The sequence below is a fragment of the Alosa sapidissima genome, chromosome 17 (genome assembly GCF_018492685.1).
Source record: "Alosa sapidissima isolate fAloSap1 chromosome 17, fAloSap1.pri, whole genome shotgun sequence".
NCBI classification, from domain to species: domain Eukaryota; kingdom Metazoa; phylum Chordata; class Actinopteri; order Clupeiformes; family Clupeidae; genus Alosa; species Alosa sapidissima.
Genome location: NC_055973.1, coordinates 14,123,339 through 14,137,838, shown reverse-complemented (window position 1 = coordinate 14,137,838; position 14,500 = coordinate 14,123,339). Strand labels below are relative to the sequence as shown.

Here is a 14,500-nt window from a genome sequence, read left to right as displayed (position 1 = left end):
CTGATACAGTAGCGTCTCAGTGACCTGCCCTGCCCCATTTCAGCAGCAGGGTCTGGTGCTATGTTGTAGGAGGATATTGCATAGCAAACATGTGTTCCTTGGGTATGTAAGGAGATCCACATTAAATGGTTATTTTTTTGTGTATCTTTATAGAGGGTTACATTTAAGGACATTGTTTTTTTATTTTCCCTTCCTGCCCTGAGGGGACATTTAAGGATATGGGGAACCTCACTTGTCTGACACGTTGGGGGGCTAGTAGTAGTTTCTGGTGGAAGTTATGACAATCTTCCAATTACTATGAAGAATGTCCTCAGTGACATTAAGGACATTATTATAATTTTCTACCATATAATACGAGTTTTAACACATGCTTACCACATTACTCCATGGATACAGATGCTCTGCAACCCAGCAACCATGCAAAGAACTGATGGGGCTTTTTTCACTGCATGCCCAGAAACATAAGATGCTTACTATATAGCACATTGCGCCATAATGCATGAAATGCTGAAACCTATATGCTATATTGGTTAGTCTTTCGTTCCATTTTCCTGCATGGGTATCAGATTGTTGTCTGGTGATATACTTGTTTACTACGCCTACTTAAGAGCAAACAAGACATAAAGCTTTGACACCCCTGTTTTAAGCTCACAACAGACTAAATGTCTTCATGGCAGCCTTCTTCCTAACATGGCAATATTAGTGTAATAATACTGGCTTCAATAGGGAATGTCAGGTTTTACAGCCTATGAAGTTCAAGCCATTGAAATCCATCCCCAGAACACCTAAAGATGTACATGTAGGTTACACTTCTCAATGTATCAACAATGTTTAAACGAGTGCTTTTTTAAAATTACAGCAAATAAAAATGTGAGTGGGTCTTAGTCATGGTGTGTCCAGTTTGTTTTTTTCCCAAATAATTAAAAAATGTCCTATTATATATTTTCTACTCATGTTTTTGAGGCTGTTCAACAGCATTCAGATTAACATTTCAGTTTCACATCACTTCACTATACTAGTCACATATAAATATATATATATGTTTGTGTCTGGTCTATTAATCTTTAAGAATTAATCAGCTTATATATTCGAATCGATACCAGTTTTTAACTGTAGTGTCTGGGAGTAGAGATGAAGTGCTGACACTCTCCCATCCACATTAGGCCAAATTTACGACATACACGTAGACAGGCTTCCACTCTGCCCTCATCTGAATGACGCTACCGTCGTCGAATTGTAGTTTGAATTGTAAAACCACATTAGCCAGAGGACAGAAATGCCCTGCCATAGAACCAATCGCTACCCTCAAATCATGGTGGAGGCGTGTCTTCAATGTGCAAGTGACGAATAAGCAATCAATGTGTCGCCCGCAGTGATCTGAAACTCCACCCCCGGCATCCATTTCTGTTCTGGAAGACACGGTGCTCGCGAAGAAAATCGTTGCTTTTAAATTTTATTTTAATGTAATTCTCCTACAATCTGGACTCTGTCTTACGAACATTATTAAGAAAAACCAGCCGGTCTGAGTCGTCACATTTTTCTGTCTGAGAAATCGTACAGGCTTTTGAATCGAGGCGGGCCTTTATTCCCCATTTTAACTTTCCTGAGCGGCGTTTTCCGCCGTTTTTTTTTTTCTCGCTAGCCCCACTCACTATCCCCTCCGTGTGAGTAGGGGCCTGTAGTGTAGCCACGAGGCGTGTTGGACCAGCGGGAATCGGGCGATGGCGGAGTTTGGTAACGGATTGGCGGAGGAATCTCTGCTGGACTCAGATCCAGGACACCCAGAACTTGAAGACCCAGGTGTCGGCGACGAAGAGCCAGGATTAGAAGAGGGAGAGGCCGCTATTGAGGACCCGGTGAGTGAAGGACACATAACGTTAACGTTAAATACGCCTAGCTGTATGGCGTGCGTGTTGTTGGAAGTCAGTGTATCATAATTGAACACAACATTTGGGTTTTTCCCAAGGTGACTAAATGCTAAAGCATACACACAATTAAACTCGTGGTACACACCATGTAACTGCTACCGCCGGGTTGCGTTATCCGCCATTGTGGCTCACGCAGTGCAGCAGAATCGGATGGTGACATGCGTGGTGTTGGCGGCCATGTTGGCGCAGCGTTGGTTGTGGTTCCCTGCGCCAGAGCTGTCGACCTAGTGGGGAAAAAAATCTTCGTCGCAAAAATGCGAGACGGAGATGTAAGAGACAGGGGCGAGGATAGGACAGGCCGCCATTAGCAGCAGTGTGAGTCTATCCGCCGAGAAGGAAAGAGTTGACGGTAAACACGCCTCCTTTCTTATTCGAATTGGGTCTGTTTACAGAAGCTTTTCAGTGTGGTGCTAGGAAAGACTTGTTCTTACATTGTCAACTTTTTGGAAAGATATGGCCATTGTCAGTCGTTAGCAAGTTAGCTAACATGTTTCGCAAAGCGAATGTAAACGGTATGCGGCACTGACATCAGTGAACAGAGTTAATGTTGAGCTTTGCAAGCGGGTTAATAGTTATGGTGATGCGACTATCACTGGTAACGTTAACGTTAGCCACAAATGGCCTTCTTGTTAGCTGCTAAGGGACATTGTGAGATGGCCGGCAAGTTGGATAAAGTGGCTTAATCTCGGAGGTGGAATGGCAGATTTAAACCTATTAAATAATTGTGATGCTGGATAGCGAGACAAGCTGCTACTTAATGTAACGTTAGTTGTTTCCAGCAAAGGGTAAGTCATAGAAACTCTTATTACCCTGACGTTAGACCACTAGATAATGCAATTAAATGTGTGTGTGTGTATGTGTATATATATATATATATATATATATATATATATATATATATATATATATATATATATATATATGTGTATGTGTGTATATGTGTTTCTTATTTTTATAGAATGCTTTTGATGCATCTTAACATGCATTTACTTAGCCTGCAAGGTAATATCATTTGAAGATTTGTTTTAATCCACGAATGTGTTTGGCGTGTGTATGGTGTAGCTAGCTCAATATCTGTGCTCACAAGACATGGGGTGCGGTACTCCAGAGGATGCATCTCTTTCCCTTGCAGAACGTTGTCTTTCTTCGGAAGGTGTTTGTCAAACAAATTTAGTATGATTTCGTCGTGTTTCAGGTGCTGACAAAGGCAGACGATTTACAGTCATTTTAGTGATATAGGTGTTATGCTATGTCCCTTAAAAATCAGCTGTGAATTGAATTAGTAACTCCTTTATGTGGCATCGTGAAGACCTGGACTGGATTCAATTGTGATAAGAGAGGGCATCACATGCGAGTCGATTTAGGATGGAGCTGGAGCGGCTCTCGTTGCCCTGCAATGCAGCAGAGATGGGAGGGCAGGCTCGTGTGTGTCTGTGTGTGTGTGTCTGTGTGTGTGTGTGTGTGTGTGTGCGCGCGCGCGCGCGTGTGAGAGAGAGAAACTGTATGTGTTCGTGTGAGAGGATGCCACCGTGCATGCAGACAGGCATGTCGGTAGTGTCCACGACAGTGGCACTGCAGCAGCGACGGGGGCGTCTTTGCTGAGTGGACAGTCTGAAGTTGAATGGTTAATGGACATGCCTCTGAAAGACCTCGGCCCATCGTGTCTGTACGTGCATGCCTTCAGTTTGCCCGTGGTAGCTGCTGGAACGGGGTCAAACGGGGCTGCAGCCGCTTGTGGCGTAATGCCCCGACGTTACTGAGATGAATGTGCCAGCATCCAGCTAGTCTTCCCATCTCCACTATGGAGAATCGTCTAGCTTATTTGTCGATGTGATGTGTTAGTTTTATGCACTTTTATGATTTAGAAATTATACACAAAATACAATTTGAATTTATGTAATTTGGATAGGGTGTTGATTAAGGGTGTAGTTGATTAAGAGGAAATTGAGGAATTCATTAGTGGTTAACATTGGTGTGTAGTGTACTGTGTGTGTGTGTGTTTTAATTTGTTTTTGCTTCTGTCCTATCTTCTTTTCTGTCTACCCCACTATGGACTGTAGGAACTGGAGGCGATCAAAGCCCGGGTGCGAGAGATGGAGGAGGAAGCGGAGAAGTTGAAGGAGCTACAGAACGAGGTGGAGAAACAGATGAACCTGAGCCCTCCACCCAGTGAGTTTGTGTGTGTGTGTGGGGAGGGGGGGGGGGGAGGGGGGGTGTGAGATGACAAGAAACGAGCAGGAGAACAGCAAGTGTCGTGCAGCTCAAGGAGAGCACTGCAGTCAATTCACTGCACTTGCATCAAAGACGGTATCATGTACCAGTTGCATCTAGCAGAGGGAGACAGAGACCCCTATGGTCCTGTTTGGCATCCCGGGTATCTGTTCAGATGAGGCATCCGTTCAGCCTTATAAGCTCTTATGTCAAACAGGCTTGTAGTCACTTACCAGGTATTTGTGTTTAAAATATGAACCTTTGCATTTTTCAGCTCTCCTTATGTTCCACAAAAGATGAACACAAATCTGATATATGAGTACCTCCTCAACTTTACAAGTAATTGGCTGTCGGGCGCTTACCTTTTTTACAGTATGTTGTTCGATGCTGAACATAATTTTATTGTCCTAGTACCTTTGCAATCACGGTCGAGCCCAAATTGGTGTATGTGTAGTGTATCGTATCTTGTGGATGGTGTTTGTCTTGAATTGCATCTATTGTAGAATTCTCACACAAGTATTCTCCAGCTTGTGTTCAGATGCCATGTGTTAAAAGAAGATGTATGCTGGGTATGAGCATACATCTCTAAATAACGATGTCCCAACGGCTAAATAACGATGTGGTCCTTTCTCCAGCTGGTCCTGTCATCATGTCCATTGAAGAGAAGATGGAGGCAGATGGGAGGTCAATCTACGTCGGAAACGTAAGTGTGTATTTTGTGCTTTCAGTACTGTTCAGGACACATGGGAATCGTTTGAATGGTTCTCCATCTTCAGTTTATGCAGGGTATTAATAATCAATAACTAATAAATGAATTACCAACTCACGCAGGTGATGCCAACTGATTTGTTTGGGTCCATTAATATAAGTAAATAGTCATTCATTGCATTTGAAAGACAGTGTGTATTCTTTGTTGTCTTTTATGTACCAGTACAGTCAAATATGAAATGACTAAAAAAAAAATGCATTAAAATTATTCTACTTCCTGTGCGGTTTTGGTTTGAGTGACCTCACTTCCTCCCTCTGTCCACCAGGTGGACTATGGTGCCACTGCAGAGGAGCTTGAGGCTCACTTCCATGGCTGCGGCTCTGTAAACAGAGTCACCATCCTGTGTGACAAGTACACAGGCCACCCCAAAGGGTATTACGCCACTGTTGTGGTTTCTCTGCTATTTTCTCACTAAGGATGTAGGAATGTTTGAGATCCAAGTGTAAATCAGAATGTTATTCACCAAGCCCTATATGTTCACAAAGTTACAAAGGAACTTGCTACATGTTTGCTACATTTGCTATGTGTAAAGCCTGTCTTTATGTAGATATCAATGTTGTTAGCTGCAAGAGAATGTGACTGGTCCTACATCAGGAAGGGAGTGGCTAATCAGACGCATGCATTTAATTAAAAAATGATCATCTAAAATCTATTTGAGCTATAATCACATGTGGACATGCAAGGACATCATATTGATTGACTTTGCCACACAGCATTTTTTTTTTTAAATCTAGTTTAGCAGGTTCGTCCCAGCATGTAGCTTTACAGTGGATTAATATAAATCTATTTATGTAGATTTACATTTCACATATGACTGGTTTAAGACCGCTGAGTGGGCTGACCTTTCTTCAATAAGGTTGTGTGGTAGTTAGTCATGTGGTATAGCTGTTCTCTTGTCCTACTTGAATAATGCAAAGCTTCCTCCTTTGGGCTAGTTTGGCATCTAATTGTAACAGTTTTTGTCTAAAGCAGACAGACGGTGTCAGGAAGGCTAGTTGTCCCCTGGAGTTGTCCTAAAAAGCAGGAGGAGTAGCTATGTAGGTCAGCACTGGGCCTAATGGCCTTTGGACATCTCGCTTTATTACAGTTCAATGAGTTTGGGGAGCCTATCTGACGGTGGCAGAAATGCACATGAGATGAGGAAGCTGTGGCACAGGAGGACCCTATTTGGGTCCTGTGGGGGACAAGGTTGGGGTCTGACCCATGGTCGTTTCCTGCTCTTGTCCCATCTCTCTTCCGCTTGCTTCCTTGTCAGTCTTCGCTGTCCTATCTGAATAAAGGGGGGGGGGGGGGGGACAAAATATACTTTTAAAAGGATTGCATTTAGTATGGGGAGTACAACAGTAATATGCAACTGTAGGTTTAAAGAACAATACCCCAGCAACAATGAAGTAGTCAATTGTGCTCTTCCATCCTTCCAATAAATGTGGTGGAAAAACTGTTGATATGATCATACATTAGGCATCTATTTCATTACCTGAGATATTGACTTGAAAAAGAGTCTTTCAATGAGTATTGATTTTTGTGCGTGCGGTCTGGTTACAGGTTTGCGTACATCGAGTTTGCAGATAAGGAGTCTGTGAGGACAGCCATGGCACTAGACGAATCCCTCTTCAGAGGACGACAGATTAAGGTGAGTGTTGAGCGCTCTGTCTCCCTCTTGGAAGTGATTTCTCCTACTCAAACATCAAGTAGATTATCTTCGTACGCAATCATATTATCGGACTGCCTGAAGGATGACTACCTTTTCAATGACCCCATGCTTGTATGTACACTGCCCAGTATCATTATGACGACTTTGGATACAAGGTTGGTTTCATTGAAATTCTTATGGAAATAAAAAACAGGCCTGCACATTAAAGCCAGTTGTGGAATTTGTTTGGGCCATTATAAATCCTCCGCTATTGAATTTGCAATCAATCATTCTTGAGATGTAACGCAAAAACTAAATTAATTTCAGTCGGCTCCATTTGCATTCAGTCTGCCCCAATGGCAATACCTTGCTTAATGTACAGAATGCATATTGTGTCCCAATGAGTCTAGTTCTGCTCCCATCTTGCTGTATACATGGTAGTGTCAAGAATATTTTTAGGTACTTCCTTTGAAGAGCTTATTTTAAGAGTAGCTCACAGTTTTTCTTCCTTTGGGCAGGTCGGCGCCAAGAGAACAAACCGACCAGGAATCAGCACCACAGACCGCGGGTTCCCCCGTGCTCGGTTCCGCTCGCGGGTCAACTTCTCATCCCGGTCACGCTACTACAGCGGCTACACGCCACCCAGAGGCAGAGGACGGGCCTTCAGGTGAGAGCGGACGACCAGTTCCACTTTCTCTCTGTCACACACACACACACACACACACACACACACACACACACACACACACACACACACACACAAGGAAAGAGAGGAGGTGTAGTGAGATGAAGATTGAGTTAAGTCTGAGCATTGCTTAAGAAAAGAGTAAAAGATGATTCAGGTCGTATGAACCCTAAGGATGGAGATTGGGTCTTTGAGTGAGAGAAGCATTAATGACACACCAGGAAGAGAGTATTTTAAGGGGATGGTGTGTCTGGAGTAGGCATTGTTACTGCAGCAGGTCCTGATCTTCAGTCAGACTCCAGACAGATAAGATGGGTTTAAACCAGAGTTCACGACTTCTCCAGGGAAGGTAGAAGCAAGTGTGTCTGGTTGTGGTTTTGGCTAAACTCTCTTGGCTGGTAGTAATTTAGAAGACGTGTGTTAAACTCTGTAACTAGGGTAGAGTGTAGTGTACACACAGCAGGACCTGCTCTAGATTTTTACTCCAGCCTAGCAGGTGCTTGCTTTATATAGGGGCTTGCATGTGATGGCTGTGTTAAAGTCTGGTCATTCAGGACTATTATAGAGCAGGGCAGATCTATTCTATTCCAGCTAACTGCTGACCAATTGCACTCTCCAAACAAAATGTTATGAAGGACTGTTTTTGCTGAACAGTAAGTCTGCTACTCTTTGGTCAAACCAATAGGCTGAAGTCGAATGGCATTGGAGACTGCAAAGGATGCCCTGTAATGGTGATATGATGGATGTGTTTGGCTGTACACGGCAGGTCTTGTTGTCTCATTGTTATTGCTGGTAAATGAGTTGTTAACGTTGATTTAGTTCTAGGATATTGTACTCTGCTGTGATTTGAGCTGCCCTTGTTCTCTGAGCTGGTGTGGGCCTGTGAATGATACTAGTGGCAGCTGTAGTCAGGTAGTTGAGAGAGGAGCCTGCAGGGGGGGTGGGCGACCTTCAATAGTTATGTTTGTGCACAGTAGTGAAGTCAGTCGCTTGCATGTAAATCTGTAGAGTGCCCTGTCATTCTTGTGCAAGTGTTTTCTCCAACTGAAATATCAGGGGCAAACAAAGCATTGCGAAAATGGAAGCTTAGCCAACATAGTGATTGTTCTCCAGCCATGTCTAAGCTGAATGCCCAGGTCATTACTGCCGTTGAATCCACTTGGCCAGGTTGGGATCCACAGTAGTGCAGTGGTGTATACTGTTTAGTTCTGCAGCCTGTTTCACCTGGAGCATTGACCTGTCATGAGTAGGAATGCACCGATATATCGGCCTTGTTGACTGATATTGGCATTACAAATTTATAAGATTTACTGATGGCTGTGTTTATCTGTTAGGTTGCATCAATGCTGCATTTGGAAAATCTTGTGCTATGAAGGCCTGAACGATTTGAAAATGGTTCAGCTTTTTTTAATGAATGTTAAAAAAAAAAATATCAGTATCTGTTATTGACATCGGTATTGATATCGGCCCAGAATTTCACAATCGGTGCATCCCTAGTGATGGGGGGTGGTGAGGCCCTTCACTCTTGCTGATGCTTATTGGTTGTCCTGGCCCTGTTGAGTGCTTGTGTGATTGACTGGGCCATTGATGGGATTGGCAAAAGGAGCTGAGTGCATGCCTTGTTTGTTGGTCTTCTCTGGTTGCCTTTTAACGTTTAAAGGAGAATTCCGGTGTGATATTGACCTAAAGTGTATTGAAACATGATACCGAGTGTGAACGTATGTCTCATAGCCCATCTCGGCTTGTCCCCTGCACTCCAAAATCTGGCGCTAGTTAGCCGATGCTACCAACAGCTTTTTCAATAGTGGTGCTTCGGCATCGGGCTAGCCATGCAAATAAATCACTGTTTTACACCCATTTACGAGGCTCAGTGTATCTCCACACTTCATTGGTAGACTTCCGAGGGCCCTGACATTTAAAACGAGACATTGAGAACTTTGAAAAAGCACTGGTAGTTTACTTACAAGACGATTTATACAGACAGTATCTTCACGAAGTTTAGCGTTTGCAGCCATCTTGAATTTAGTCACGATAAGTCGAGCAACGAGTAAGAATGAACAGCTATGAGTGGAAATGCATGGATTCCAGTTGCTGCTACTGGAAGAAACTGGAATCCATGCATTTCCACTGAATTATTTTTGGAATCTGATCCCTTATCATACCAGTTCATTCTTACTCGTTGCTCGACTTATCGTGACTAAATTCAAGATGGCTGCAAACGCTAAACTTCGTGAAGATACTGTCTGTATAAATCGTCTTGTAAGTAAACTACCAGTGCTTTTTCAAAGTTCTCAATGTCTCGTTTTAAATGTCAGGGCCCTCGGAAGTCTACCAATGAAGTGTGGAGATACATTGAGCCTCGTAAATGGGTGTAAAACAGTGATTTATTTGCATGGCTAGCCCGATGCCGAAGCACCACTATTGAAAAAGCTGTTGGTAGCATCGGCTAACTAGCGCCAGATTTTGGAGTGCAGGGGACAAGCCGAGATGGGCTATGAGACATACGTTCACACTCGGTATCATGTTTCAATACACTTTAGGTCAATATCACACCGGAATTCTCCTTTAACTGAGTTAAAACATCATTTGATGAAAATGGAGTTGGAGATTTTGTAAATTCTGTGTCGGTCTGTGGTAGTTGTTTCGCCTAAGTAAGAGAAAGATCAGACCCTGTGCTGTTATGATCATGTATCAGTCTGTACAAAAGTGTTCTTCTTACAGAGGTTGTTTGGACAAAAATGTGGCTGAGACTTAATCACTTAACCGCCCCCTAACTGTTAGTGCTAAGTGAGGAAGACATGCTCACAATACAGATACACAAAACAAACGTGTACGTATATATACACACGATCTGTTACCTCCTGCCTTCCCCTACCCCCACCCATGCGTGCTCTCTTGTTTTTATTTATTGCTGCTTTTGTTTGTTTATCGATTCATTTAGTTTGGTTGAGAGAAATACTTCAACGTAGGTGTTTGCACGCATGCAACACACATACACAGCATACGTTGCAAACACCATCACCATACAGATCATCTCCTCATATGTTCTGAACCCTGGCACGGGTGTGAGAGGTACCGAGCAGGCCGTCGAGTCTCTGTTTTTGCCTGGAGTGAGTGGGAACATTTCTTGAAAAACCCACAGCAATCTGGCCTTTTAACAGAAAAACTCTAAGCTTGGACATCAAGTAAGCTTTGCTGAGCTAAAATGTTGTTTTCGCCCAGCTGTTATTGATTATACTGGGTGGTTAAAGATCCAGTGTTCATTAACTGCATTTAATGAATGGAAGAAAAAAAAAACCCTTGTCATCACAAATTGATTCAAGCTCAGTGTCAGTCACATTCCAGTGCCTGGTTGCACTGTTGGCATCAAAAGTCTGGAACGATCAATTCTTAGACCTTTTGAAACAAAGCACTCTGGATGGTGACCAGCATTCATTGGCCCACAACGACCGCTCACACAACCCTGCTTTTTTAGTTAATTTATTATTTTAGTTCTTAATTTGAGTTATAGCCATAAAGACACACACTGAACATGCAATTCAGTGCCCAGAGTTTATGCTGCAAGCTGCAGCCTTGGGCACGCAGGGGCTCACCAGAGGGCACGCGAAGTCCACTAAAGTCCATGTGACTTTCTCCTGACCAATCACAAACAGAATGGAGGGTTCATTCCTGCAGCCTGATGTTGACCTCTGACACTGATCTATTTGGCCTATCTGACCTCTGGTGTCAGCTCCAGCTTTGAGCCCTGACATTTTAGGGAGTGCTGGAGTATTATACTTGAACAGTAGAGGGTTGGGGGGGGGGGGGGGGATGTGAATGCCAAGCAAGCTGTGTTGGTTTTGTGTTATGTATGGCTGTTGGAATGGATGTCCATGTAGTGTTGTATTATATGTGTGTATCTGTGTGTTTGTGGAGCCAGCAAGTTGTTTGAAGATTTCAGACTAGTTGAATGCATGCAGATATGTGTGTATGTTAAAAAACGAGATGTGCTTGGGTCTTAGCTTAGCGTGCGTGTGTGTTTACAAATTGGGCAGTGATGTGATTTGCAATAAGTAGCATTTGTGTATGGACATGTGGAACATGAGTGCTTTATGTTAAGGTTTGTTAAGGCTTCTCGTGTGGTTTGTGTTTGCAGTTTTTGCCCAAAAGTCTTGGATGTGTTGTGTGCGACTGTGTGGGTGTGCATGCGCGCGTGCGTGTGTGTCTGTACTTGTGGGGCAGTTGATGTCTGTTCCAGGGATTTCTCCCTACAGAGACCACAGGAGCCGCCCTTACACAGAGAGAGAGAAAGAGGGAGAGAGAGTGCCTTCACTGCCCCACCCCCCCTCCCTGTCCCCTAACACAGGCGCACACTCTAATCAGTTGTAGCTGCGCGCACATACATACACACACACACACACACATCACATAGTGATTTAATGTTGGGAGAAACTCTTTCAGTGTCTCCAGCCACTTGAATTACTTTGCACACAGTTGATCATTGTGATTATTGTTTATGCCTGTAGGGGCCTTAATCACAACAATGGTATACATATTACAGATGAGAAATTTACAGATGAAATTATGCACTATTTATACTGTATTTGATCCTTTCCCCCCTTTTTTTTTTCAAGTATTGATGACCAACCTCTCTGAACCATAGACATTACCCAAACACTACCACGCACAACTGCACCATACATGAAAATTGGTGTTTTTTCTTTTTTTTTTTTTTTTTTTTTTTTTAACTCTCAAATCAAACAAACCAAATATTTTAAAGAAATAATTAAGAAAAAAACTCACCCTCTTTTTCTCTCTCTTTTCCAGGGGCCGAGGGCGATCAACATCGTGGTATTCCCCTTACTAATAACCCCCCCCCCCCCCACACTCTTCTTTACTATCATCTCCCCTATTCCCTTAACAAAAAAAAAAAGAAAAGAAAAAAAGTACCCCCCCAATAAAGGAAGAAAAAAAATCTCAGAAGAAAAAAAAGACAAAAAAAGAGGAGAAAAAAAAAGACCCTCTCCTGGACAGACAGACTGACTGGCTGGCTGGATGCAGTGTGCGATTGTGTGTGCGCGTGCGTGTGCGGACGTGGTGCGGTCATCCTGGTAAGGTATCAAGTGGCCGTTTTGGGGGAGCTTGGGTGGCATTTTCTTTCTTGATCTGTTGATTATTTTTTTGTTTTTGTTTTTGTTTTTTGGAAGAAAAAAAAAAAGAAAGAAAAAAAGATGTTATCTCAGGCTGCAGATGTCTCCTTGGTCTGGTTGTGAACCTCCCTCACCCCCACTTCTTTCTTTCACACCAAGTACAGGCTTTCTCCTGTTTTGTGTTCAGTACATCAAAAATGCAAAGTTGAAAGAAAACCTTAAGAAAAAGATTACTGTATTGAATATGTGAACTTCGAACGAATAGCAAAGAATGTTGTTTAATTTTTTAAGTTATGATATTGGAGTATCATATATTACTTTCTTTTGTTTTTCTTTCTCCTCCCTTCTTCCTCCTTCCTTTTTTGTACTCTAAGAAGCAGTTACCACTCATCCTCTGTCTCTCCTTTCCCTCCCATCGCTGTTTTTGGTTTGCGTTCCTTTCTTCCCACTGGTTCATCCCTCGCTTGCCTGCGTTCAGTCCCCCCCCCCCTCCCCAGTGGTCACATGGTGGCCCTTTCAGTGTTCAGTGGATCATGCTTGTTTGGTTATTTCCACACTCATCTGTTGTTCGCCTCTCTCTCGGGCAGCGCCTGCGTAGTGTTCATCATTCTTTCTGCAGAAAAGCATGGCCAGAAACATGTTTGCCATCTTCACTGTTTTGGATTTTTCTTTTTTTTTTACCCTTTTTTCCTGCCCTGCATAGTAACCCTCCCTTTGTTTTTATCTTCCCCCTCATGGAGTCCCGCTTCCTGTGTCTAAACCACTCTCCCCATGAATCTCTTACTGTCACCCAAAACCCTGTCTTCTCAACCTCTCTATCCTTCACTCTCATTCTATCCTTTATCTCTATCTTTCTCTGTATATTAGACCACTTCTTGTCGTTTCAGGTTTCAGGACCAGTGGAGGCTGACCACTCCTCCTCAAGTGGCGGCGGCGCCCCCCACTGTCTCGGCGGCGTCTCTCTCTCTCTCCGCTCCTGCTATGCACACTCACCCCATTCTGTCCGTGTGGGGGGGCGGGGGTGGGGGGCAGGGCGACCACAGGCCCACTGCTGCTGGTATTTACTACAACAACAAGCGTTGAGCTCTCACACAAACAAACAAGCAAGCAAACACACACGAAAAAAAACCCAGACATATTACACGTGCACACAAACACACAGGTACATGCACACACACATACGTACACAAACACTAGGCCAACAGCACGGCATACATCCCACCACATATATTAATATATATAAATCTAGAGAGAGAGGATGAGCCAGGCTAAGAGAGCTAAGCCCCACTAGCGGCAGAGGCGGAGTTTGGATGAGTGAGGAAGACCCAGCAGGGGGAGCGGAGAGAGTTGGGGAGGGTTCCAGGGCCCGGGCCCCTGTCTCTCTCTCTGTTTCTGTCTATCTCTCTCTCACTTTTCTCTTTCAGTGCGCAGGGCAGTCCATGGCATGGCAGGAGATCTTAGTGAGGGGGTTTGGGGCTGTAGGCATCAATTTATTTAATGGTGGAGAGCAGGACAGGGCTTTTATTTCCTTGGGGATTGGGGTGGGTCGGGGTGGGGTTTGTGTGGAAAGGTTTGGTTTTTTTGAGACGGGGGAGCGGGTTTGAACACAAAAAGAGAAAAGATGTTTTGCTTTTTTTATTTTATTTTTAACCCATGAGTCTGTAATTAGAAAAAAAAAATAAAATAAAAAGAACATTGTGTAAAAATAAATGAAGGTTGTCAGTGTTTTCTATCCATAACAATGTTTTATCTTGTGATTGTTTTGACTGATAGTTAAATAACTTCCCACAGGTCATGGAATTTCTGGAATATGGAAATTTGATCCAAGTTATTCCAGACATGGAAAGTGTCTGGAATAAGTCAAGAAAAAAAATAATTTTGGGGGCAAAGTCATGAAATATCAGGGAATTTTGTTGTAGCAGTTTAAAGTTCTACTTGCCAAAATACATATTTTCATGCAGAATTCATGTATAGCTCATTATTAGCTTTACTGCTTGCTTAAGTGGTTGTGGTTAGCCTAACCTTGTTTATTTCAATGCCCATTTATTTGATACAAGATTCTTGAACGCTACGCAGCTACTCTGAAATCATTGGTCGGTATATTGTACCATTCATGTCATAAAAATTTAGGTTTTTTTTGTCAGG

General features: G+C 43.2%; 1 protein-coding gene across 3 annotated transcripts; it reads left to right on the top strand.

Annotated features, from left to right (window-relative positions):
- Positions 1 to 1,377: 1,377 nt before the first annotated feature.
- On the top strand, positions 1,378 to 14,065 carry pabpn1 (poly(A) binding protein, nuclear 1). Of its 3 annotated transcripts, none has more exons than XM_042067549.1 (7): positions 1,378 to 1,856; positions 3,989 to 4,097; positions 4,775 to 4,842; positions 5,174 to 5,280; positions 6,454 to 6,541; positions 7,060 to 7,208; positions 13,243 to 14,065. In XM_042067549.1, exons 1-7 carry the CDS (start codon positions 1,722 to 1,724, stop codon positions 13,436 to 13,438), a joined length of 852 nt encoding a protein of 283 aa, XP_041923483.1. In that variant the 5' UTR covers positions 1,378 to 1,721; the 3' UTR covers positions 13,439 to 14,065. The 3 variants fall into 3 exon arrangements, with proteins under 3 accessions (XP_041923483.1, XP_041923484.1, XP_041923485.1); XM_042067550.1 differs by having other exon boundaries at positions 1,380 to 1,856; positions 12,033 to 13,474; XM_042067551.1 differs by lacking the exon at positions 1,378 to 1,856 and adding an exon at positions 2,137 to 2,277.
- Positions 14,066 to 14,500: the final 435 nt, after the last annotated feature.

Excerpts from the sequence above, each read along its gene's own strand:
- pabpn1 (XM_042067549.1), top strand. The coding sequence starts at position 1,722 with ATGGCGGAGTTTGGTAACGGATTGGCGGAGGAATCTCTGCTGGACTCA. Across the intron at positions 4,098-4,774 it reads GAACCTGAGCCCTCCACCCA|CTGGTCCTGTCATCATGTCC; the intron begins GTGAGTTTGTGT and ends TCCTTTCTCCAG. Across the intron at positions 6,542-7,059 it reads TCAGAGGACGACAGATTAAG|GTCGGCGCCAAGAGAACAAA; the intron begins GTGAGTGTTGAG and ends TCCTTTGGGCAG.